Source organism: Melozone crissalis, unplaced genomic scaffold, assembly GCF_028551555.1.
Source record: "Melozone crissalis strain CALT ecotype California unplaced genomic scaffold, PUWL_Pcris_2 ptg000184l_1, whole genome shotgun sequence".
Classification (NCBI taxonomy): Eukaryota; Metazoa; Chordata; class Aves; order Passeriformes; family Passerellidae; genus Melozone; species Melozone crissalis.
Window position 1 is genome coordinate 241,592 of NW_026535949.1, and position 23,786 is coordinate 265,377.

At 43.6% G+C, this 23,786-nt stretch overlaps 1 protein-coding gene across 1 annotated transcript in view; it reads left to right on the forward strand.

Annotated features, from left to right (window-relative positions):
• The first annotated feature begins 4,742 nt into the window (after nucleotides 1-4,742).
• Nucleotides 4,743-23,786, forward strand: part of LOC128948955 (type II inositol 3,4-bisphosphate 4-phosphatase-like) — an 88,154-nt gene continuing 69,110 nt past the window's right edge. Inside the window, exons 1-3 of the mRNA XM_054293712.1 lie at nucleotides 4,743-4,807; nucleotides 20,009-20,139; nucleotides 23,179-23,283. Of these exons, the coding sequence (XP_054149687.1) occupies nucleotides 4,800-4,807; nucleotides 20,009-20,139; nucleotides 23,179-23,283 (244 nt within the window). The 5' untranslated portion in view covers nucleotides 4,743-4,799. The remainder of the gene's footprint in view (nucleotides 4,808-20,008; nucleotides 20,140-23,178; nucleotides 23,284-23,786) is intronic.

Here is a 23,786-nt window from a genome sequence, read left to right on the forward strand (position 1 = left end):
TTTTATACATGTTTGGCATTATCATTTCACGGAGAAGTTTGAATAAGTGTGTGTCAATTGCGCTTTCTGAAGCAGTGCTGAAATCTCCATCTCCTGCATCTTTACTGTTCAGTGATTTTCAGTGACTAAAAATCACTGTCAGTGACTTCCATGGGCATGGAATTACCATCATTAGTTTCTGTTATGTCATTGCACGGCATTCTGTAAAATAATTCTGCATTATTTGTAAGTGAATACCCAGGACAATCAATCTCTCTCATTCATAACTGGTGAAGTGGCAGTTTCAGATTGATCTGGAAACTGTCTGTCCTAGAATGAAGGGAGCTGTTGGCAAGGCATTCTCAATTCTAGGCCAGCTTGGGCTTGAGTGCATGGTGTTAAACTAGATCTGTTTTTCTTTCATTATCTGAGGAGTATTACATGCTGATGTGCTGTGCCATAAAACCTTTATTAGCCCGAGTTTATGAATCTCCATTACTCGGCAATAACAATGTCACAAATAAGTTATATGGGTCATCTAAAACCACAGCACTGTCAAGAATTCTGTGTTTGCTACATACCGTTGAGGAGGAATGTTACCAAACTTTTACAACTTTTTAAAATCTTTCTTGAAACTTTTTAATCTGATTTCTCTGATAGGGCAGACTTTCTGAATCTGCTTTGCAGTCTGAAGGAAGCCCTAAAAACTGCCAAAAATTAAGTTCTTCCATATGTGTGTGAATATTGCATTTTTTTTCTGTGAGTTGTTGAGATTAGATCAGAATCAGAAAAAATATGTTCTAGAGAAATACCATTTATTTTCATCAATTCAAAGTGAGAAAGATGTTAATTGAGAATTTCTGAATGTGCCGGAGCTACATCCGGCTCCAGAAATTCCTGAACTGGAAATAGCTGGAGGCATGGAGGGTATCCTGTGTCTCCAGGTGTGTATTTATGGCTTTTCTTGGGCACAAGATACAGAGGCCAGGTGAAGGATTTCATCTAGCCCAGTGCAGTTCTTTGGTTGTGATTCTGTATGTCATCCAGATTAGTGAGACTTGAAGAAATGACATTTCTGCCAGAGAACGATGCTGATTCACAACAGATTGTTTTCTGTTTGTTGCCTCCCTTGTATAGGTCTGATTGGGGTTTTTTGTTGACTTCTTTTGTATAGGAAAATGCTGTAGGTTGTGAATATGTTTTGTTGGAACTTCCAAGGTAGATGTCAGTTTTAGGAATATTGAAGTCTCGATCAATTTGTCAAGAATATTTCCATGTGATTCTACAGTGTATCTAGGCAGCGTTTTCACATTTGTTATTGTCATATACAAACACAATATAAAACCAAAGCCCACCCAACACTACTCGGGTTTATAAAGTTATAAAGTCAAACACACCTTGAAGAGCTTTTTTTTTTTTTTTTTTTTGTCATTTTTTGGGTTGTCAGGCTTTTTTTAAAGAATTGAGGGGAAAGAGGTGCATATGCAAGAAATGACAGCATGCAGGCTATTGGGAAGAGTTTGCACTCACAGGAAGTTTTTCTCAGATAAATAATTAGTCTTCAGTCTGTTTCCTGTATTTGTGACTTTCTCTTCTCGTGCAGCATCACCTCCACTTTCCTGCTGACATGCTGTGCTCATACAGAACTGCCCCCAGAACAGTATGTTTTCCATATACATTCATATTTAGTTGACGTGTATGCTGCTGTAAAGCTTTCTGGTATTTTCTTGTTGTTTATCAGGCCTTCAAAATGATGAAACTGAAAAAAAAAGCTGCCTCTGTGAATCCTTAAGCTTGTAGGCATAGAAGCATGCTGGCATTCTTGTGAAATTTAAATCCTAGGATAGGGAACTCTCAGCCCTCCAGTGAGTTATGAGATGCTTGTTGAGCGAGTGGGAATAAGCAGTGTGTTTCAGAGCCTTATCACTATTGCTTCTATACCTCCAGAGACTGAATTTACGTCTCAAAATTCAGTTACTTATTTATAATGCTGGAGAGTTTGCCAGTTGTTTACATGTAAACAAATTGCATTCTAAATTAAAAAAGAAAGATAAGAAAAGTAATTGAAATTAAGCAAAATTAGGAAAGCTTTAATTATTATTCCTGAGGTAATACACATCATATTCCTATGCTACAAAGAAAGATATAAATAGGAACACTGTTAGCAAATTAATATATGGCAAAGATATGCTTTGATCTGTGTTCAATAGGGAATGAAAATAAAACCAGAGTATTCAATCTTTTATTATTTTTATTGTACTTTCAGGGGAAGCAATGTGAAGGATATTGCATGGAATAAAAAGCACAGAGGTTCTTCATATTAAAAATGACAATGTCCAAAAATATTCATGGGTAAATATATGGCATTGGCTTTCAGGCTTGATGCTGTGGAGAAAAGCTTTTAAAACAGAGTTTTCTCTTTTTTAACCACTGCAGTTCATGTGGATTTTGGGTTTTCTTCAATGCCTCTCATGATCACTGTCTGAGTACAGCAAGGATTATCTTTATGAAACTTCCACTCATTTTAATCACTACTTTTTATGAAAACCAATTCTAGTCTCACCCTTCTTATTGTACATGCCCTCTAGAATTTGGTTCTAGACAACTTGTTACAGGTAGAAATTAATTATTGTTGCAGTTGGAGGGGAAGATACTTCTGAGATTTTTATGGAGTTGCATGCCTTCAGTAGTTCTGTTTATAAGGAAAAAACATCAAGTACTTATGCAGCTTTTATTGGCCTTAAATCTTAAGCTTTAGCAATACTGCATATTGGGATTATTTGGGAAAAATGCCCAGGCTTTTTTTGACTTTGTAAATGAAATTTTCTTCTTAAACCCATGGATTTGACCATTTAAAAAACTTACAACACACTTGAGATTATCCCCATCTGAAAATTCAGACCTGAATCAAAGACCCGAAGATGAAGCCAGTACCTGGAGAGGAGTTTAATAATTCTAGCCACAATAAAAGTCACAACTTTGAATCCATATTTTTAGTGTTCTTTGTCCCTTGGTGCAGTTGTGATGGGTTTTCTGGGCTTTGTTTTACTTTGTGATGGTGGCAACATTGGGGAGATGGGAGGAAAGAGATTTTTCAGATACATATTTGCATTAGGTTCTCACAGATTAATGTGCATTTTTCAGTGTAGTCGATTCTGAGTGTGAATTTAAGGGCTGCTCTTGGAAAAAATCCCTTGATAAACTCCTTAGGAAGTAGATATAAAAAGGTAAAATAAAGAATCTTTTGTGTCAGGGGCATCATCATTTAAAATGTCCAGGTAATATGCTGATCGGGGGGCACAACAGAAAAAACAGTACCAACTCAAAATTATCATCTGGTTTGGCAGTTTTCTGTTTAAGGCCAGACTTGAATTAGCCCTTGAATTAGCCCTTAGTTTCCTGAGGTTTGAACATTGAGATATTTTGGGTATTGATAGTAAAGAAAAATTGCTCTTTTTAATATGTCAGAGAAATTAAGCATCTCTTTCGCTTATTTCACAATACTGAGTGAAAATTTAGTTTTTGAAAGTAAAATCACTAAGAACTAAAGGCAAAATTACTCTAAAAAGGCTCATAAAATGACAATAAAATTAAGAAATAGTTGGCTTCTGATTGTAAAGGCGTAAATTATAACATCTGTATTGTCTCACCCTTCCCAAGAGATTGAAAATAGAATAAAAGTTTTTTAAGACTCGGTTGCTCCATCTCTGGATCAGAAAAGGGCATAATCCAACAACAGTTTTTCATCCAAGATTGCTGATGAAAGACATCTCAGTGGAGTGATGGGAATATAGAGCAGTGCGACCACTTAAACATTGCTCCTTTCTTCGGGTTGCAAGCAGTGGGTTTATTATCAGTGTATTTAAATCTCTGGTCTTCTTTTAGGCCTTTCCTAAAGGATATTTGTTAAAAATCCTGATTGCTTAGATAGACAAGGCAGTTTGGGTACCTTTTATTTTTAATTCTCTATAAATCAGACTACATAAACATTAATGGTGTCTGTGAAATGTCTGTTAGTAGCTGTCACTGTTAGTAGCTGTCACTCATTCCAAGTCAAGTGATGTTCTTATGTCACATTGCAATAGTGATCTGAAAACTGTGTGTGTAACATATCGACAGGGCTGTTATATTTATTTCTATGTAGTGGCAGTGTCTTGACCCCATCAAAGTTCCAGGTAACTCTAATATGTTCAAGTTTCCTTTAATGCAGAAGCACACCTCCAATTTGCATTAATGATTTGTGTGTGCATGTCCAGGGGAAGATGCAGCTGAACCCTGAGTCCTGTGCAATTTATTGGAATTGTGAGTGGTGCTGGCAAGCTGTGGTGGTGGCTGTACTGAGTTCATTGTTCATTTGTGCTCTCTGGTTTTCCTAACTCCAGCTGAAATGCAAGAAAAGAGAGTCTGATTGACATTCTCACTACTTTGAAGACCTAAATTCAAAAGTTAGCTACTCTGCTGGTAAAATGCGATTTATTGATGTACTAGTAATACTTTGCCCTCCACATGCTGGTATAAAAATGAAATAGATATTAAATGTTTTTAGTGGAATTTTAATGATACTAAAATTAATTTTGTAAGCTAGGGGGAAATAATATAATAATTATGCAGGTTATTGTCATAAATGTTTGGACTCATATAAGCACATGAAAGCAATGATATTATTTTTGCTCTTTGCAGTGTTGAGAAACCCTGTTTGTAAGTTGTATAGATTCCCTACTTCTGACAACAAGTGGATGCGGATCCGGGAGCAGATGGCTGAGACCACCCTCTCCTTCCACGTTCCTAAAGAACTAATAAATCTGCACATAAAGGAGGACATGAGAAGGTAAGGAAGAGGCAGCAATATAAATTATATTTTTCTGACTTTGAATCATGCAGACGAGGAGCTAAAATATATTTATTTGTAGTATGAAATGGGCACTTTTATAGCTGCTAAGAATTTACAGCTGTAACTGAACAGAATTGATTGCTCAATAGGACTCCAGTGACCTCATAAGTTCTGAGCAATGAACTGTGCTAAAGTGCAGTCATGGCTTTAAACCTGTTAGCACCACCGTTTGATTAACAATTTAAATATTCTGGAACATTAGCATTTTATAAAGGATCAGAAAATGACAGGGGGCTGAGCAACATTGTGCTGTGTTTGGCTATGTGTCTGGGTAGAGTTAATAACATAGACAAACATTATGCCATGAAAAATGACAAGTTTATAGTGAATAAAGGAGCAATGAGGATAAAATGGACATTCCTTTAGCTAATCTAAATTAGTTGGCATAAGAAAAGGATTCCAAAGTAATGTTTGTTTGAAACCCTAACGTTTGGCCTCATAACCCAGAGAGATATCTGAGAATCATAACAATGTGTATGGCCTGGAGAAAAAGGAGAATAGAGAACACAGGTGTCCCAAAAGCCTTTGAATGTCCAATTTGCCATTGCAGTGATTAAAATGGAGCCTGTCCTTGAACCCTTGTAAGCTGTGCTGATAAAATTTGGGGAAACATCTTTTTAAGTAACCCAGGGCTACCCTGAAGACAGTGCCTCCTTCTTCTTCCAGCGATAATGGATGATGTAGAAGATATTGCCTCCTTCCTCATGCAAGTTACTTAACACATAGATGGGCAGCTGGTCTCATGTGTAAGAGTGATGCTGGGACCCAGTGCTGCATTCCAAAGCCATCCTGTGCGCTTTGAGGCAATTCCTTCCTGTTGTGTCACATCCCAAAACAACCTGTTGTGGCTGTTTGTTCTGCAGTATCAAGCTTCTTTTCCTTTTTTTATTTACCCCATCTGTTGCTTCCCTGTGATGTTTATATGCCAATAGAACAGCATGTGGGAGGCTGGAATCTTGATTTTAATAAAGTCACTGGACTGATACATCCTTATGCATGGTGATGATGGGTTATAAAATTCCTATGAATTGTTATAATAGTTTATTTTATTCATTTAGTACTGTGTTTAGGCATTTATGGCCTCATCTTGTTTGAGAATACTTATGGGCAAGGTTTTTGCAGTAAGCAATAAAAATAGATTATACTGAGTCTCACAGTTCATGCACTTCCCATATTTTCATTTGCCTCATGGGTAAGTGCCTTTTAAATGTTAGAGGATTACTTGAACCACTTTTACTACTTCTGCATTATTCTCTCCAAAGGCATAATACAAGTAATAGCCCTTGTTGTTGTATCATATTATAGAATTCACCTCCCTGGACAAACTCCTAGTAAGAATTCACCATGGTGGGGTTTTCTCTTCACCAAAATAAAGATTTGAAAAAGAAACAGAAGTAACAGTGGCACAAAGATTGAGATAAGTGCCTCTGATTTTCCTGACTGCCGGTGTGGTTGAGCTGTTCAAGCCTAGTTGAAAGTGTGGGTGTGAAAGAAAGAGACCAAGTGATTGATGCAGTCTGGAGGAGGAGATAAGACTAACCAAAATGAGCAACACTATGTAGAATACCAGCAGATGGTGGGAACAGGAGCATCTGTGTCATCTACCATCATATAAGAGTGTGGGTTGGAGCTTCTGCTTTGTCTGGCCTTTCTTTTTCAAGAAAAGCAATTGTGGAGATGTGTGTTCTTGTGGAGTCCTTACACTTGTAGTCTAGTAGAACGTGTGAGGAGGATGCTGCTATATTCGGTGTGGGCTCAAGTATTCTTCTCTGTGTCTTTTCCCCTCTGTTAGTATAAAAGGATAAATATTTCTGTCTCAGAAGCCACTTATCATACTCAGCCTGTTTCATTTTTTTAATTGTGGCTTCAATATAGTCAGGCCTGAAGCAATTACCTATAAAAATGTGCCAGTAAGTGTTAATGCTATTCAGTATTCATTAAAAATTGTAGTTTAAATTCCCTTTTCTCGCCATCTTGAGATTGATTGTCTCTTGATAAAACTTCAGTGTTCATTGTTAACCAAACCCTTTCATTTATTGACATGATGCTTTGAAATTTGTAACTTCTAACAGTATTTGACTTTATTTTAACTTTAAGGGAAAGAATTTAAAGCAGGAATGGAAGCAAAATGATCTTAAAGTAGGAAGGGAGAAACAAGTTAAATTTAGCTTATAATTGTCTACACTTTTGTATAATAAAAAGTGTAGTGGATAGAAATTTAAAAGGAACTTAAAGTTTTCATCTCTTAGGAACCATATAAAATCGTATCATGGCTTTGCAAATCCCAGTCTATTCTCCTCACATGCATAGGAAAAGAGGCTTTAAAATAATTTTAAATGTATTTGTTGCCATTTTTGGGGTGGGTAGTTTGCTCATGGGGTTCTGGTGGGGTTTCTTTTGTCTCTTTTTTCTGCTTTGTTTTCTCTTTTTCTGTTTCTAAACAACTGTTCAGGGCATGCAAAGGTAAGCACAACTCACATTGAAGTTTTTAGTTGCCTGTCGGGTCAGGCTCACCAAAACTTGAAATAATTTTGGGAAATTCTGTAAGGAGACAAAAATTGCAACTGTTTTCAAGAGAGTCTAAAATGAGATTATTAGTAGAGAAAGAAAAACATGCCTTTTTTTTTTTCTTTTTTTTCTTTTTTTTTTCTTATTGACTCCTCCGTAATAATTATTTGCCTGGTTTGGAAACAACAGAGTGAAAAAGCTATGAGTATTTTATTTCTGGAGGGAATGTTATATTGTTTGTCTGGAGTTTATTGCCTATATATCACAGAAGCATATCTTGTAGCAAAGAAAAATGAGAGTAATTTTATCTGATTCTGTTCTTTAAAAAAAAAAAAAATTGAAGTGGTTATCCATACATTTTAAAGTGAACTTTGTTAGGAAGAATAATTCCTGTGCTCCTTTCCTTAGAAGCTTCTAAACTTCCATTATGTATGAATGATTGAGTCATATCCCAAAGCTATAGTTTATATTTACTCCAAAGCTGCTGTTTGATAAATATTCAGAATTTTTAAGCTGTTACAATATTACAGAAGTTTTGCAAATATAATCTGCAGAAATGTCCCCTCTTGTTTTGAATCCTGCTAAGCTCTTTGCTTCTGATGTGTTGTAGTGTGTTTTTAAGTTTCTTGTTTTGTTCCCCCATTTTAGGTATTATTCTCCCCCTGTTCTTTGTAAGATGGTTCTTCCCCCTCCAGTTTTCCCGCCACAGAGTCTTTGGCAGTTATGTTACCACGGTTACCCCTGCCCCCCTTATTTGTCAATCTCCCAAGTTACATAACTGCTCCTCCCTTATCCCACCATATAAGTAAAGTTTTCCTCCTCCCTGGGCCCAGTCAATCACCCCCCACTCCTCCCTGCTTTCGAGAACATTCTTCTCTCTGGGGGTCATAGTTGGCTGGCGTCCCAGGGCCCCTCCTTTGTTCTATGTTTATTGGATAAGTTCTTGTGTCAGTTTTCTTATGTACCTCCCCACATGTTCCCCTATTGGTTAGCTGGGCTTCCCCTCCCGTCTCCACCCCTTCCCTGTAAAACTCTGTCTCCCCCCGTGTTCGGGGCCATTTTGCTGTGGGTTTTTCCACCTGTTGGTTTGCCCTGTGCTGCCTGTGGGCTCTTCAATAAACCGATGTTTTACCCCCAGCAAGTGGTCGCCTCCTCTCTCGTCTCGTCCAGCGCGAACCCAAGTCCGCAATCCAGCCCAGCCCGAGGCCAGGACGCCAAGGGGGGCTGGCCTCAGATGCGCAGGGGCGTCGGCCGCTTTACCCCTTCAGCTAGCCGGACTTAGGGCTGTGTACGCCCTCGCGCAGTTTGCCGTCCAACGTGGGGGCCGACGAAGTGGACTTTTGACCACGGACTGGACCCTGCGGAGTTGGGATTTACTTACCCTCTGGACGCCAGACTACCCCGGGTAGTAGCAGGCTTCGTTTTAGAAGCAGCGCTCCCCGGCGGAAGGGAGTCGGGACTCCTCGCACCCTCAGAGGACGACTCCCCGAGACAAGTGACCTTCGCCTGGTTTTTTCTTTGTCGCCGCAGCAGGATTGGTGAGTTCGGGCCCCGTCCTGGGGACTCTCCGGCTTCCCCTCTGCCTTTTTAACTTTCCCTAGGGGTATATGCCCTGCGTTGGGGACCTACCCCCCCGCCTTCTCTCCTTGAGGTTTTTCCTCGCCCCCGCGCCGTTTTTGTTTTCTCTTCCCTTTGGGTGCCGGATTTCCCCAGACGTGGGGCCGCACCCATCACCCAATCTCTTTTTCCCTCCGGCTGTTTACCCAGACTTTGGGGCAGTGCGGGGGGGCAGGGGCCGGTGGCAGGCGGCTCATTGTTTAAGTTCTCGTTGTTTCCCGGGCGTGCGGTTGCGTCATCAGAGGGTTTTCCCCCTTTCTAGCGGTAGCAGTTTCTGCTCTAGAAAGGCGCAATGGGTGCCGGCTTGGGAAAATCCCAGAAGGAGGTTTATTATGTTGTGAAGGGTTTGTTGCTTGGGGGTGGTCAGAAAGCCCGCAAGCAGGAGTTAAAATGTTTAGTTAAGTGGGTATTTTCTAGGTTTCCCGAGGTCTCCCCGGAACGCGTAAAAGAGCCGCGGTTTTGGGCAGCCGTTGTGGCAAAATTAGAAGAGGCCATAAATTCCGGGGAGACAAAACTAGCCACCGTGGCGTATTGCGCGCGCAGAGTTCATGCGACACTCGGCGTGCCTGTGGAGCCTAAGAAATGTCCCGCGGTTTCTGGTTTGTCCCCTCGTTCTCCTCGTTCAGTTGCCCTTCTCCCCCAAACCTTTCCCTCGTCCCGTAGGCATGAGCCCTCGAGGGGGATTTTGAGGGCCGACCAGAGGCAGGGGGTCCATCCTGCCCCTGCTCCCCCTCGACCGGCTCGGCCTCCCCCTTCGAGGAGCCCTGGCCAGGCTCCTTCTCTTCCCTTACCCTCTACCCCGGTCCCCAAGTCCCCGGTTCCAAACCCCAAAGTTGTTCGGTTTTGCGACGACCCTCAAAAGGGGTCCCTTGGTGCCCGAGATGGCGGCGGCCACGCGGCCGCTCCCGCCAGGGCTCTTTCTTCTCCTCCTAACCCTTTCCTCCCTAATGCTAACCCTTTCCTTCCCCTGGACCGAACCTCTTTTTCGGTTGTCCCTCTCCCATCTCTTTCCTCTGCTCCTTCCATTTCTCCGCCCTCCGATCCTCCGTCGGCTCCTCCCCAGGTTCCTCCCCCAGTTCAGCCCCCTGTTTACTCCTCCCCTGCTCCACCTTCATACTCTGCTCCGCCTCCGAACTCCACCCAGGGGGCGGAGAGGGGCGGTGTGCCGCGCCCACTCCCTCGCCCTGCCCCATTGCCAGACTCCGCCTCAACCTCCTCCAACTCCGGTTCCCACGCTCCCCCTTCCGGTTCTCACGCCTTGTGTTCGGGGTGGGGGGGGATGGATGACTGGAAGCCGGGGCAGGCGCCTTTATTGGAAGCCGCTCCGGTTACGTACCACCTCAGCGGGGAGGGGAGCTCTCAGGCCCAGTGGGTGCCTTTAGCACAGGCCCGGATTAAGAAACTGAGCAAGGCGCAGAAGGACTACTCCCGCGGGTCTGAATACTTCCGGGGTATGCTCCGGAATGCCCTTGCACAGGGAGATCTGGTGCCGGCGGACCTGAGGGCCCTTTTCTCTAGTTTAACAAGACCCATGGAGTTTAGGGTCTGGGTGGGGGAATGGAGGAGGGAGATAGTGGAGGTTCTCCCGATTCTTTGGGGGAATCCTTCAGTGTCTCATGACGCGGACGGTTTGGCAATTTCCCAAGAATATCTTTTAGGCGAGGGACAGTGGGCAGAGGGGATAGCTCAAGCAAAGGCCTTGTTCTCGTCTCAGCTTGTAGAGACCGCTAAGGCAGCAGAGCGGGCCTTTTATAAGCTAGAGGTGATGACCTCCCAATGGGAGGACGATGAAGTCCGGCAGGGGCCGCAAGAGCCTTACATGGTTTTTATCGAGCGCCTCTACAGATACGTGGAGGCGCAGGCGACCGGGGACGACGACAGGGAGAAGATGCTCTGGAGGATGGCGTATAGCAACGCCAACCTAGAGTGTCGGAAGGCCATCAGGAGGCTCCCTCGAAGTCCCCGGCCCACGGTGGAGGCCATGATAGAGACCGTGGTAGGCCAGGTATCCTTACCATCGCGGCCTAAAAGAGCCTCAGTGGCTTTTGCGGAGGACCCCGAACCGGACTTCTTTGATATAGAAGCTGCCCCCGTTGCCGGGCCCCCAACACCCGGGTCCGGCAGAAGATCAACAGCCACCCACCCCTGCCACCTCTGTGGCAAGACAGGGCATTGGATGCCTCAATGCCAGATGCGATTAGATTATTTGGAGTATAGAAGGAAGCGGGAAAAGCAGGAGAGTAAGGGCACAAAAAACTAGGCCTGGAGCGCAGCCCCTCCCTGCGCGAAGACAAAAATGCGGCAGGCCACTTAACAACAAGCGGGGAGGGAGGAGACGACAGAGAGCTGCCATACACACTGCCGGATTTGTCTTACTTAGTACCAGACTTGACACATACCTGTGGTATTCAGCCTACACCTGCGCTTGACACCATGTCCTCTGTCCCTACAGGCTGCAGCTAACTAGGGACTTCTATCTCCCTAGTAGTGACATCCAGCTGGTGTCTGTCGACCTGCAACACCCGGGTCGCTGGAGGAAACTTGGACGTTGCAGGTGGACAGTCGTCGGGGACACAAAGCACACACCGCGAGACATTCACATCGTCCCTGGTCTAGTAACTACCGACCGGGACCGTTTCGCGGTAGGGCTGTACTGTGTCCGACCCCCACTCTTCCTCCCTAAGGGACAGATCATTGCCCAGGCTATTCCGGTTCCAGATAAAGATAATTGGAAGAACTCCGTGGAGAGGACATCGCCTCCGACAGTAGCCTGGGCACAGCTGGTGGGGAGGGAGAAGCCCCGCCTGACTTGTCAGCTCTCGTTGGGAGGGGACAGAAAGATCGTGAGGGGTCTTTTGGACACAGGTGCGGATGTGACGATCATTCCCTCTCAGGAGTGGCCGTCACATTGGGACTTGCAAAGCGCTGCGGGCACAATCTCAGGTGTTGGGGGCCTTCAATTGGCCAATCAATCTAAGAGCATTGTGCAAATTAAGGGGCCCGATGGGCAATTGGCCTCTATACGCCCGTTCGTTTTAGATTATACCGAGCCTCTCTGGGGAAGGGACCTACTAGCCCAGTGGGGAGCCAGAATTGACCTCCCAAAGGCTCCCCAGGTTTTTCGGGCAGTGGCCACTGAGGAGCGCCAGACCTGGAAGCTGAATTGGCTGTCAGATAAACCAGTACAGGTCTTGCAGTGGCCACTCAACAAGCAAAAATTAAAAGCGCTCAATGAGCTCATTTAGGAACAGTTACTGAAAGGCCACCTGGTGGAGACAATGTCACCTTGGAACTCCCCAGTGTTTGTCATTAAGAAGCCTAATAAGGACAAGTGGCGGCTCCTGACCGACCTCCGCCAAATTAACGAACAAATAATGGACATGGGTCCTCTTCAGCCAGGGATGCCTTCCCCAGCAATGCTCCCTCAAAACTGGAATTTGGCAGTTATAGATATAAAAGATGGTTTTTTCCAGATTCCCCTGCACCCAGACGATGCCCCGCGCTTTGCGTTCACGGTTCCATCCATCAATCGTGAGTCCCCAGCCAAGCGCTATCATTGGCGAATGCTTCCGCAAGGCCTAAAGAACAGCCCTGTGATCTGCCAATGGTATGTCGCTTTGCTGCTGTCACCCATACGTACAGCCCTCGGGGATGCCGTCATCATTCACCATTACATGGACGACATCCTCGTGTGTGCACCCGACCACAGTCTGCTTGCCCATGCGCTTGACCTGACAACCAATGCGTTGGTTGCTGCAGGGTTCGAGCTCCAGCAGGACAAAATTCAGCGGATGCCACCTTGGAAATACCTGGGCCTCGAAATCACAAAGCGGACCATTGTTCCGCAGAAATTGGCTATTAGGACAAAAGTCCAGACCCTAGCGGATGTCCATCAGCTGTGTGGGTCTTTAAATTGGGTGAGACCCTGGCTAGGCATTTCAACTGAAGACCTAGCCCCCCTTTTCAATTTGTTGAAAGGGGGAGAGGGGCTGAGTTCCCCTAGGGCTCTCACCCCAGAGGCAGGGGTGGCTTTGGAGAAGATACAGAAAGTTATTTTGGCCAGGCAGGCCCACCGTTACCATCCGGGCCTGCCCTTCAAATTTATTATACTGAGAAAATTGCCACATCTCCATGGCGTGATACACCAGTGGGACACCAGTGTAAAGGACGAGGGGCTGGGTGACCCCCTCTTAATTATAGAGTGGGTGTTTCTCAGCCACCATCGGTCCAAAAGAATGACACGGCCACAGGAGTTGGTAGCCGAACTGATCCTCAAAGCAAGATCGAGGATCAGGGAGCTGGCGGGGTGTGATTTCGCATGCATACATATCCCAATTAAATTAGAACCAGGACAACTCAAATTAAAGACCTTTGAAGAACTGCTGCAAACTAATGAATATCTTCAGTTTGCACTCGACAGCTACACCGGGCGCATCGCAGTAGATCGGCCGGCCCACAAATTATTCAATTCGGAGTTTAAATTATCGCTGAAAAAGGTTCAGAGCAGGAAGCTGCTGGATGCCTTGACAGTTTTCACAGACGCGTCTGGAGCATCCCACAAGTCAGTAATGACTTGGAAAGATCCTCAGACTCAGCAGTGGGAGACTGATGTTGTTGTTGTGGAGGGCTCTCCACAAGTTGCTGAGTTGGACGCAGTCGTCAGGGCATTCCAGAGGTTCCCTGGGCCTTCTAATTTGGTTACAGATTCTGCATATGTCGCAGGTGTAGTGTCTCAAGCTGAGTCTGCGGTTCTTCAAGAGGTCACCAGCAAAAGATTATTTGAGTTGCTTAACAGGCTCGTCGAGCTAGTCTCCCACCGCGAGCACCCTTTTTATGTTATGCATGTGAGATCACATACTGATCTGCCCGGGTTTATTGCGGAAGGCAACCGTTGTGCCGACTCTCTGGCCGCGGCTGCTGTTACGCAGGCCCCTCTCCCAGACGTGTGCGGCCAGGCTAAGATCAGTCACCAACTTTTCCATCAGAATGCGCCTGGCCTGGTCCGGCAGTTCAATCTGACACAGGATCAGGCCAAGGCGATAGTGGCCACATGTCCCCAATGCCAACAAGATCAGATGCCTACTGTGGCCTCAGGGGCCAATCCCCGAGGTTTGGCGAGCTGCGAAGTGTGGCAGATGGACGTGACGCATGTCCCATCTTTTGGTCGATTGTGTTACGTCCATGTCTCAGTTGATACCTTCTCTGGGGCTATCTATGCTTCTGCCCACACAGGTGAAAAGGCAGCGGATGTGCAGAAGCATCTGCTTCAGGCATTCGCTGTCTTGGGCATCCTTAGGGCCCTAAAAACAGATAATGGCCCTGCGTATACCTCCAAGGAGCTGCGGAGCTTCCTGCAGCAATGGGGAGTAGTCCATACGACTGGCATCCCCTATTCCCCAACAGGCCAAGCCATGGTGGAGAGGGCCCACCAGAGCTTTAAGAAGATCTTATCCCGGCAACAACCGGCGATGAAGGTGGAGACCCCCCACGTCCGGCTGTCAAGGGCATTGTACACGCTTAACTTTCTAAATTGCTCTTTTGACAGCCAAAATCCTCCAGTGGTCCGGCACTTTGGCAGTCACCAGCAGCTGCAGCCTAAAGCCAGGCCACCGGTTCTTGTAAAAGATCCGGAGACCTGGCGGACGGAGGGCCCCTTTGACCTGGTGACCTGGGGGAGGGGATATGCCTGCGTGTCCACTCCCTCAGGCCCCAGGTGGATTCCATCTAAGTGGGTCAGGCCCTTCGTCCCGAAACAGAGGACTAAGAAGGAGGCAGTACCACAAGTCCGGCAAGCTTGTTGGCGTTGGCGGAGGAAACCACACCATCAATCTTTGTCTTTCTTTCCGGATCTTCCCCCAGTTACAGAAGAGCCCTCTCCTCCAGCTTCTCCTCCACCCCTTGACCTCCTATGTCATGTTTCCTCCCATTCACCCCCTGCTCCAGCTCTTACCCCCTGTATGTTTTACTTAAACTGGTTGTTTGGAGAAGAACCATTTTTGTGAATTCGTCATACTTTTACTATCTTATCTCATTTCAGTTACATCTCCCCCATGGCCCCCGTTTCAACATCGCTGACTCCCAACCCTAGCCTGCTAATGGCGATCATGACGACCTGCGAACTCCTTTTGCCACCTTCGGAGCCGTGGGTCATCCCCCAGCGGAAAGTCAACGTCTGGCGTGCCTTGGCTCAATCGTTAGGACAGGACAGTATATGCCTAGACACCGGCGCAGCAGAGGACCCGATGTCGCCTTGTGGGGATCCCTTTCTCTCCAGGCGAGTTTCTCCCTGCCTTCTAAAGTGCCTTTAATGCTATCCTAGCCCAGAGCCTCACTATCCTCCCCAGTTTTGATTCCTCCAACGCCTGGAGAGACGGAGTGAGCAGGCTAGATCCTGCACCCTCCGAGCCCACAGAGTTACATTTCCTCGGTTCGACCAATGCATCAATTTGCTTTCAGTTTGATTATACAATCACCCCCCGTCGAGAGGGGTAGTGAGGTAGTGCTACAGTCCAAGTTAGAATACCAAGCTAAGCAGTGGTGTAAGGCTGTCCTAAAGATCCTCGGCCCCACCACTACCAGACGGACCCCTTACTCCCTTCCCCGAGGCGTGTTTTTAATTGTGGCGACCGGCGTGGGCAGGCATCCCCTCTGGCCTGGTCGGAAGGGCCGTGCACTTTTGGCCGGCTGACACTGTTTACCCCCAACGTCACTCAAATTATCAATTGGAAGAAGACAAACATCACATCTAAATTGGCTAGACCTAAAAGAGATCTCAAGGATCTCATTGAGGATTGTGATGATGAAATTACTCATTGGTCACACTCAAAATCCGTCGCCTTTACCATTTTGTTGCCTTGGGTATCGGTGGCGAAGGCTCTAGGTGAATTGGGCTGTCTAGAGTGTTGGGTGGCTAAACAAGCAAATTTTACTTCGGCCGCGCTCTACGACCTCCTCACAGACGAGGAAATAACAAGGAAGGCGACACTCCAAAACAGAGCAGCAATAGATTTTCTATTGCTGCTCCATCATCATCACTGTGAGGAGTTTGAGGGCCTCTGCTGCCTGAACCTATCCTCTCGAGCCGAGGACGCCAGACATTCCATCAAGAGGCTGCAAGACCTTGTCCATCAGGTCAAGCAAGAAACCTCTGACTGGCTGGGGGACATTTTCAAGGGTTGGGGCCTCAGCGGGTGGGCCGGTTCCATAATAGAATCTGTTTGCAAGGTTGTTCTGAGTTAATTAGTACTTTTAGTTTTCATTATTTTGATCCGCGGTTTGGTCCAGAGACTAATGGTCAGAGATACCTCAGCATCTGTCAACCATGCCGCAGTCCCGTCGGACAAGCCCATTGAGCTGGAAGACCTCTCCTCGGAGGCCGAAGAAGCTACAGATGAGGAAGGGGCGACCGCACCGTCCTTCGACCACCCAGGGGCGGGCGGATTCCAGCTCGAAGAAAGCGAGGCCTGGCCGGACCAGCCGCGAGATCCTGAATTTTAAGTTTCTGTGGACTTCCCGTTCTTTTTATTTTATTTGTTAAGAAACGGGGAGATGTTGTAGTGTGTTTTTAAGTTTCTTGTTTTGTTCCCCCATTTTAGGTATTATTCTCTCCCTGTTCTTTGTAAGATGGTTCTTCCCCCTCCAGTTTTCCCGCCACAGAGTCTTTGGCAGTTATGTTACCACGGTTACCCCTGTCCCCCTTATTTGTCAATCTCTCAAGTTACATAACTGCTCCTCCCTTATCCCACCATATAAGTAAAGTTTTCCTCCTCCCTGGGCCCAGTCAATCACCCCCCACTCCTCCCTGCTTTCGAGAACATTCTTCTCTCTGGGGGTCATAGTTGGCTGGCGTCCCAGGGCCCCTCCTTATTGGATAAGTTCTTGTGTCAGTTTTCTTATGTACCTCCCCACATGTTCCCCTATTGGTTAGCTGGGCTTCCCCTCCCGTCTCCACCCCTTCCCTGTAAAACTCTGTCTTCCCCCCGTGTTCGGGGCCATTTTTGCTGTGGGTTTTTCCACCTGTTGGTTTGCCCTGTGCTGCCTGTGGGCTCTTCAATAAACCGACGTTTTACCCCCAGCAAGTGGTCGCCTCCTCTCTCGTCTCGTCCAGCGCGAACCCAAGTCCGCAATCCAGCCCAGCCCGAGGCCAGGACGCCAAGGGGGGCTGGCCTCAGATGCGCAGGGGCGTCGTCCGCTTTACCCCTTCAGCTAGCCGGACTTAGGGCCGTGTACGCCCTCGCGCACTGATGTTTTGCAAAAGTAGATTTCAGAAGCTCATTTTGCTTAGCGGAGGCCAAAATCACTTAGTCTTCTAGGTTTTGAATTTGTCATGTTTGCTTTACTAGGAAACACATCATTAGATTTTTGAAGCTGTATGTATAAAAAATTGCTACTTGGCCTTCATACAGCATTTTCAGCTTATGTGCTTTTTAATAGCACAATTGTTGTTTGACACAGTTACTGGTTGAAGTGGATTTTTAAAGTTATTCAATGAAATAAGTTAACATTAAAGTATTAAAATATTATTAAAAATTTCAACAATTGTATTAGTGTGAACTGTAAACTTTTTCAAAAATGGAAAATATTATGGTTTTTCCACTCTGTGTACTTTTAGAAAAGGCCTTTCATGTAATAATAATAAAGCTTGGTACTGTGGAGTATTGTTGATGGAGTTTAGATATAGAAAAGACAACTCTTTTTTCATTCATAACTCAGAATTTTATGGAGTCAACAACAGCAGTGATAAACTGTAAAAAGACCACGAGACATAAATCCAATTTAAATGCTCTGTCTTCTATAATTTCATTAGAAAAAGAAATAGATATAAAGTGAGGCTATGAGACTGTTTTCTATGGAAGTGTCTGCCATATAATCCTGTTTTCTAATGGTTTTGATTTTGCTGGAGTTTAAAATGCAAATAAATTCAGAAATCGTAGTCTTTAAAATTTCCACGCTGTGTATGCTCTAGATTGCTATAGCGCTGTACTCTCACTTTAAGCATTGTTGATGTGTCTTTTTTTGCCACATATTGAAGACTGAATTTTTACTTCATTGATTTGTACATGTTTCTGAGGAGAAACAAATACCAACCTTGTCACCAGTAATGGGGACAGGATTTGATATTTCTTGAAGACCTATTAAAATTAATATTCCCATTGCTATTGATGTCAGTGGAGTTAACTCTCAAACTTCAGTTTGAGACCAGCAGCTCCAGGCATGAGCTTAGATGGAGGCAGGGATGTAGTTCTTGGATAGAATACTCTATTCCTATACAGAAGGAGTAGTAAAGTTTTGGAAGCCAGCCAGGTCCAAACATTGTTGCTAAAACTATTAAATCAGACACCATAAATATTAAGGGCCAAAACATTATCGCTGCACATAAACAAAATTGCATACCCTGACAAATTTTACACACTTTGCTGAGAAGGAAGCCCTAAGATTTTAATTGAAAGGGAACCTCATGTTATACTGCTAAAAACTGGCAAAGAAAATGGTCCCTGAGAATGTTTGGTTTATCCTCTCAAATCCCTTCGTGACAGATTGTTCTTATGCTACAGCATTACCAGTTTGTATTGCTGGAGGAAAGTTTAATTGGTTCAGCTTCAGGAGCAATTAAATGGCAGAAAGTAATAATATCGTTAACATAGACTGTCAGCAAGTCCATGTGTTGTGTCTTTGTTTCCATGTTGATATTTTCAAGAACATGTACAAATGCAATGCTTTAATTTCGCTTCCAGTGCAGTCTCTCTGGTTTTGATTGTCACCTACACCAGGAGCAGAGGTCTGCCTATGGAGCTTGTTCTGACTGCACTGCTCACACTAATGCAAAGCTAATAATGATGGGGAAAGCACCACCAGTGTGTTGCTGTTCCATTTAAGAAGTCATTTTAAGGCTTTTTTGACTAATGGTCAGATCTGCTGCTCACATAAGTGAGCTCTGTGTTCCTGCGCTGCAAGCTCACTGGTCCTTTCCTCCCTCTTTCCACCTCTTCTACCCTATTTTTGCTTTTTCTTACATAACTTTTCTGTATGCAAGAACTGTCTACTGGAAGACTTTTTGGAGACTTCCAAGAATTACAGTGGAACACTCTTCTTGATGCTCCAAGGAAAATAATGAAAACTGGTTGTGTTGCAAACATTTTCTCCTGTTAAATTCCAGATGTTTGAAGACTGACTGAAGATCTTTTATTTTCCTTAAAAGCAGGTCCCACAAAATGGCTTTGGGAGAGATACAGGAGAAACTTCCTCTGCAAGAGGAAAAACCAAACAGAAAGCCCAAAATACTAAGCTTGTTTGTGCAGGAAATTCAGATGATCTCTATTTCACTCAGGTCAGCTCTCAGGAGTGTACAGGAAAACTGATAATTTACTAAAGGATTTCCTTTTGGATTTCCAGTGACCTGTTTGGTTACCACAGCAGTACTTTTTTGACCTGATGAACACTGGACATGACATTTTAGGGAGCAGGTGTTGGGATTTTTTGTGTATATTTTGTTTTGAATCCTGAAGAAATGTGGTGAGAGCTGATGTGTTGATTAAACTGAATTTGTAGAAACACTGCTAGAAATATGTGTTTATGAAATGTTTATGAAAGTATACAAAGAGTAGTGCATCAAAACAACCATACTGAAAGTTTTGCAGGAAAAAGAAACTTTATATTCTTTCCAATGTTGTTTAATATCTCTTGAGATAAAGTTACTTGCTCTGAGCACAACTCTCTGGAGCCTGGAAGCCTTCTTTCCTTCATGAAAGAAGTGGTATTTCATTTTGAAGGTTACTGCATTTATACCAGATGAGTTTTGAGCACAAAAGTTACTGCATTATCTACTGACATAATTTATTGTTTACTTGTAAAAGAGAGATGAAAAGCAGATCTCACAAGCAGTCCGAAAACGGATTTTATTTCAATTAGAAATCTTTCTGATGTTTTGTAGCAAACTTGTTTTAGATTAATTTGGATGAACCTTGATAGATTAATGAGTTAATTAGCGCCTTCCCTTTTTGCTTTTTGGTACAGGAATCAGGAGCTTAAAGACCTGGGAGAGCTTGCTCCTCACTGGGACAACATGCGCAAAAGTGTAATTGCTCACTGTGATCAGTTGCTGAGCATGTACCAGGACACTCTGGCAGAGCTTGGGAAGCATACAGGTGGGAATCTGTGATTTTATCTGGAACCTTTCAGAGCTTACTAGATTGTTAGCTATAAAATACTGGCATATTCAGTGGGAATAAAATACATAAAAATCTTAGAATCAAAGGATGGTTTGGATTGGAAGGGACCTTAAAGATTATCAAGTTCTAGCCCACCTGGACCAGGTTACTCAAACTCCCATCCAGCCTGGCCTTGAATACTTCCAGCAATGGGGCATCCCCAGCTCCTCTGGGCAGCCTGTTCCAGTGTCTCACCTCCCTCCACATTAAAGAATTTCTTCCTTATGTCTAATCCAGATCTCCTCATTTAAGTTTGAATCTCCTTGTCCTGTCATCACATGATCTTGTAGAAAGTCCCGCTCCAGCTTTTATTGTAAGCTCCCTCCAGGTACTGAGGCAGTAAGGTTGCAATTGCATCAGCCTGAAATCTCTTTCCCAAGCTGAACTGTTCCAATCAGCATCTCTGTGGCCTCCTCTGGACTCACTCCAGCAGGTCTGTGTCCCTCCTGCGCTGGGAGCCCAGAGCTGGATGCAGAGATCTTGGTCACAGAAAAGGAGAAATCCGATTTGAGTGTATTAAAAAAAACCAGTCTCTAACTGAAAGTCACCTTTTTGAAAGCAGTCGGTCAGCTGCTTAAATATTTGGTGGGGGAAAAAGCTCTTGTGTTGCACTAAATGTTGTATAATTATTTCCATTTTGTTGGCAGAAGTGACGTTTCTTGTATTTATGATTGTTTGTCATCATCAGAATATCCCAGTTCCAATTTTGGCATCTACTGTCTAGCCCAGTATGGCACTTCCTGATTCTGTTTTAAATAGTATCTATATGTATTTTCAATCTTTGCCTAATTAATCTTGAAAGCGCTCCATAAAGTGTCGTAAACAAGCCAATAAATACAGATAATGACAGATCCAATGTAATAATTATAACATTCAGGAAGATATTGAGGGGACATTTTGAGATTTTAAAAAACAGACAATATAATCTCTTAAACATAAACCCTGCAAGACCTGTGTTGTGCAAAGTGGCTTTCTAAAGGGTTTATAATGTTAAAGGACCCATCTTAATTGGGTCTTGAGAGAAATAATGTGGTCCTGGGAAACTGAGGTCATCCGGGAGGAGCAAATCAGCACATGTAAAAGAGAAAGGGACATTAATCAGAAAACAAAGCAGTCTAATACAAGATTGTATACAAGATCAGAAAAGCGAGCCAGACATAGATTTGATTTAATACTGTAGTTGAACAAATAGTTCCGTTGGGAGCACGTTGAAATTCAAGTACTTCTGAAGTAGAAATTGCTAAGATTAGGGATGTGAGTACAATTTTAATTCAGACTTTTCAGGTCAACATATTTCAAGGCATGCCAAAAACCATTTTGCTGTTCAGTGTAGCCAGTGCAGGTGTCTTTCTTCATCCTAAAACATCGCCTGAGTTTGTGTTGAATTGTTCAGAAGGGCAGATGGCACCTGCAAATAAAATTTCTCCAAAATATGCTCATGCTTCCCCAGCACAATAATCTCACGTTGGGCTTTTTGAGTGATACCCACTTGAACTCAACCAAACTATTTGGGAATTTAGTGGAGAAGGCTGTTAGTAGACCACCTAATTTCTTTTTGAAGTTGAGAGATTGCTGTGGAAGTATGAGGAAGCCACATTAGTGTTAGACAGCAATTTTGGTTTACCAGCATATTTATTGAAAATGGATGTTTAAGAAAGTTAAAACTATTTCAGATTTGAGTTGTTTTGGCAAACACTTTTATCCTCAGTTATGGGAGAATTTGAGAGAATGTAAAGCATTTTATTGTAAGGAAATATACCAGGAAGATATAAGTGTTAGGAAACAAAAAGCCCAGTAATTTCAGGTAACTCTAAAGCACAGATTTGGTGATATTGGGAGGGAGTGGAACTTTGAAAATTATTTGTTTGTTTCAATCTGCATCATGGGATTTCCTGTCTAATCTAAAATTTTGACTCCTGGCTGTGCTCTTCATCTGTATTAAATTATAATTTAAAGTTCCTAACTTAGGGAGCAGCCTGAGCATGCTTGGCTGGTCTGGAGCATCGTTGGTGCCCTCTGGCAGAGTGGTTTATATTGGGAGGCTCAGTGCTCAGTCCTGTGGCAGTTTCAACAGATAAACACTAGCAAGTCTTGATTGGGCAAGCAAAAAACAATTTAAAATATTTTCTTTATCTTTTTATGTGTTTGCTTCAAAAAAAGGCTGAACCTTGGCAAAACTTATTTAAAAATTCCATCTGAGTGAGAGGAATTTTAGTTCTAGTAATTAATAGTTGGCGAAATGATAGAATGTTGGAAAAGTGGCCTAGGTGAACGTTGGGCTGCCTGAGTTAGAAGACAAGGCCACCTCTCTTTCCTAATCTACACCCTTTTATTTTATACAGATTCTGTATTAAATGTGTTCAGGTAAATTATATTTTCATGCTGTCGGACTTTAATTATTTTTCTTTACGCTACCAAAAAACGACTCAAATTCTAATGTTTTGGAAATATACAGCCATATTAATTTGTTTTGTTTTGTTTTTCCAAGGCATCATGCCTCCTCTGAACAAATATATAGCTTTTCTTAAGATAGTTTGTGTTTCTTTATTTGACCTTTCTAGGAAGAACGCATAGCCTATTCAATACAATACTTTTCTTCAAAGAAAATAATCTTACTTGGAAAAATGCAGTGCCATCATAGCTCTGTAACCTCGCAGTTTTAGCACAGAATATACACAATGCACATTAACTGCTGCGTTGTCTCCAGCAGACTACAGACTGATTTCAGACAGCAGGGAAGAGTATCTGTCTCCCAGAATAAAACAGTTAGATTGCTCTGTGAATTAAATGCTGCTTTGCTGCTTCCAGTATGGATACATGCTGAGACTCAGTGAACATTTCATCTCCTAATATATAATTATCCATTGAAGGTAAATTAAAGACAACTCCTCACATACAAGTATTGTCTCCCTTTAAAAGGAATACAAAAACATCTGGGTGGTTAAGACAATGATTCTTTAAACTTTTGTTTTTCAGGTTCTTCCTTTAAATCAAGCTGTAGCAAAGGAGAAAAAACACTAGAATTCATCCCAATAAATCTTCATCTGCAAAGAATGCATGTGCATAGTCCTCGATTGAAAGGTAAAGAAATTCCCCAAGTATGACTAAGTGTGCTTTGAAACACAGTTTCACTGAAATCTAGAAATCACATCCAAAGTCAAAGCTCTGCAAGGAATTTCCCTGCCTCGTCTTCTGATGCCACAAGTTGTGGACAATTACTGCACATCTTGGAAAACTAGGGGCTGGTTAACTAAATTTCTTCCAAGTTCTTTTCTAAAAACAGATTCCAAGAATGTGCTCATGTTGTTCCTATGACACTTCAAGCAAATAAGTAAATGGAGAATATGTGCTATTTTGGCTCAGTGTTTAGTGAAAATACTGCAAGCTTCCAACATCTCCTGGAAAGGGGGATAACTTTCTCTAACATGGTCTGTGGTTCTTTTTAACACAGAATTCTGTTGTTGCCACTTGCATATGATTTTAGCAGCTTCCTTTACAGATCAAAGATCATATTGATACATATATATGACCAAATGGCACAGTGAATAATTTGTTGATCAATTGAGATCTGATAAATTTGCTGT